Source organism: Limulus polyphemus, unplaced genomic scaffold (assembly GCF_000517525.1).
Source record: "Limulus polyphemus unplaced genomic scaffold, Limulus_polyphemus-2.1.2 Scaffold3448, whole genome shotgun sequence".
NCBI lineage: Eukaryota > Metazoa > Arthropoda > Merostomata > Xiphosura > Limulidae > Limulus > Limulus polyphemus.
The window spans coordinates 107,216-108,938 of record NW_013669058.1 but is presented as its reverse complement, the minus strand read 5'-3'; the positions used below and the strand labels follow the sequence as shown (position 1 = coordinate 108,938).

The following is a 1,723-nucleotide window of genomic DNA, read 5'->3' as shown; positions in this document are numbered from 1 at the left end:
TAAGGAAAAAGTAGAAAGCTAAGATTTTAGAGAAGAAGGAATTTGATTTTCAATGGTTTACAAGCAAACTTCATAAGAATCAAATAAAAGTATAACATTCAGTTAAAGGAAATACAAGAATGGTTTAGAAGAGTGGTATCTTCATCACGAGTGTCACTCGGTTAACTCATGTGAAAAATGACAAGACAATAGTAAAAAAAGGAATATATCATTTGAGCTTTTTAAATTGTTTTTCAATACACATTTTATGAAAGTTTCTTGCAGCATAATTATTGTTAAAAATAATTTTAAATAAATTTCCACTCAATAGTAATAAGTTTTATTTTATAAGAGGGTTTAAACACCACAGTAGAAACTTAAATTGTTCAGTTTCTGTACACAGTATTAACTTCAATAAACTTATTTACACTAAAATACAATAAAATAACAGTTACAAAAATAGGTTTTTTCTATTAATTTGTTTTCCAGTCTTGGGAAATGGACTTAAAAAACAAAATGGGAATTTTTATATTATCATTTTTTAACTAAGATTTGACCAGAAAAAAAAAGCTTTATCAAAACCAGAGATGTTTTTCAGGTTTTCACTTATAACAGTTTCATCCATTGTTTGTTTAAAATATAATGTTAAAATGACTTAAGTTTATGAATGAAAATTTTACAAATGCCTTAACCCATTCACCGTGGCTAGGACGTATATTTTCCTCAACCCATTCACCGTGGCTAGGACGTATATTTTCCTTAACCCATTCACCGTGGCTAGGACGTATATTTTCCTTAACCCATTCACCGTGGCTAGGACGTATATTTTCCTTAACCCTTTCACCGTGGCTAGGACGTATATTTGACTCCTTGACTGCCACAAATGTTTCCCATTGCCAATACTGTTTATGCCTTCCTCCGCTGAGTCCAGGTTCATCATCTTGACTATCATATATATGTCCCAGTTGCAGTGTGAGGGGTGGGAGCACTAGGAAATATACATCCCAATCACAGTGTAAGGGTTAATATACATAAAGCCATGCTAAGATTAATAGTAAAAAATATTTCTAGTCCAAATATCAAACTAATAGTTAATTATTACTACATAATGGTTAATAGTTAGTAAATCTCCTGCACTAAAGTCTATTGTTCATTTAACTTACAGTTCTGTTATACCTGTAGGTAACGATGATTTCTCATAATTAACAGAAAAATTTCATATCATGAGCCATGTAAAATAATTTTATTTTTGAAATACTTTTTAATTGAACATAACGTTTACTCGGCAATCATAAACAATATTGCTGTGTCTTTGCTCTCTGTCATTTTTAAGTAACAAAACATTTCTAAACCATTAGAAGATTAGTGAAATTTAACATAAAAGTGAAAGTTCCCTCTCAGAGTATTGGGCAGGGGGAGTTTTCACCAGTGGACACAGAGACGATCCCCATTACCAACAGAGTAAAAAGACAACTGACGCAGATCGTTGTCCAATTCTATCTCCATGTTTGCTGCCTGAAAAACAAATTTTAAACTAAGTTACTTGTAGAGATCAATGTGAAGCTAAATATTAATAATATTAGAACAGTCTTAAGAATAACATTTTAAACTTGTGTTACAATGGTTTTAACCCTACATGCATGGGATTGGTCCTCTGGACAAAGCACGTTTACTATAATTCCAAATTTACTTAGTGTATCTTCTCAATATTTGATAAGCTTTTAGTAAACATTAGAAGTCAGTT

The 1,723-nt window shown here is 31.1% G+C and overlaps 1 protein-coding gene across 1 annotated transcript in view; it reads right to left on the bottom strand.

Annotated features, from left to right (window-relative positions):
* Window positions 1-664: 664 nt before the first annotated feature.
* The window catches only part of LOC106469366 (tubulin-specific chaperone E-like), a 20,940-nt gene continuing 19,881 nt past the window's right edge, over window positions 665-1,723 (bottom strand). Inside the window, exon 13 of the mRNA XM_013929853.2 lies at window positions 665-1,494. Within this exon, the coding sequence (XP_013785307.1) occupies window positions 1,402-1,494 (93 nt within the window). The 3' untranslated portion in view covers window positions 665-1,401. The remainder of the gene's footprint in view (window positions 1,495-1,723) is intronic.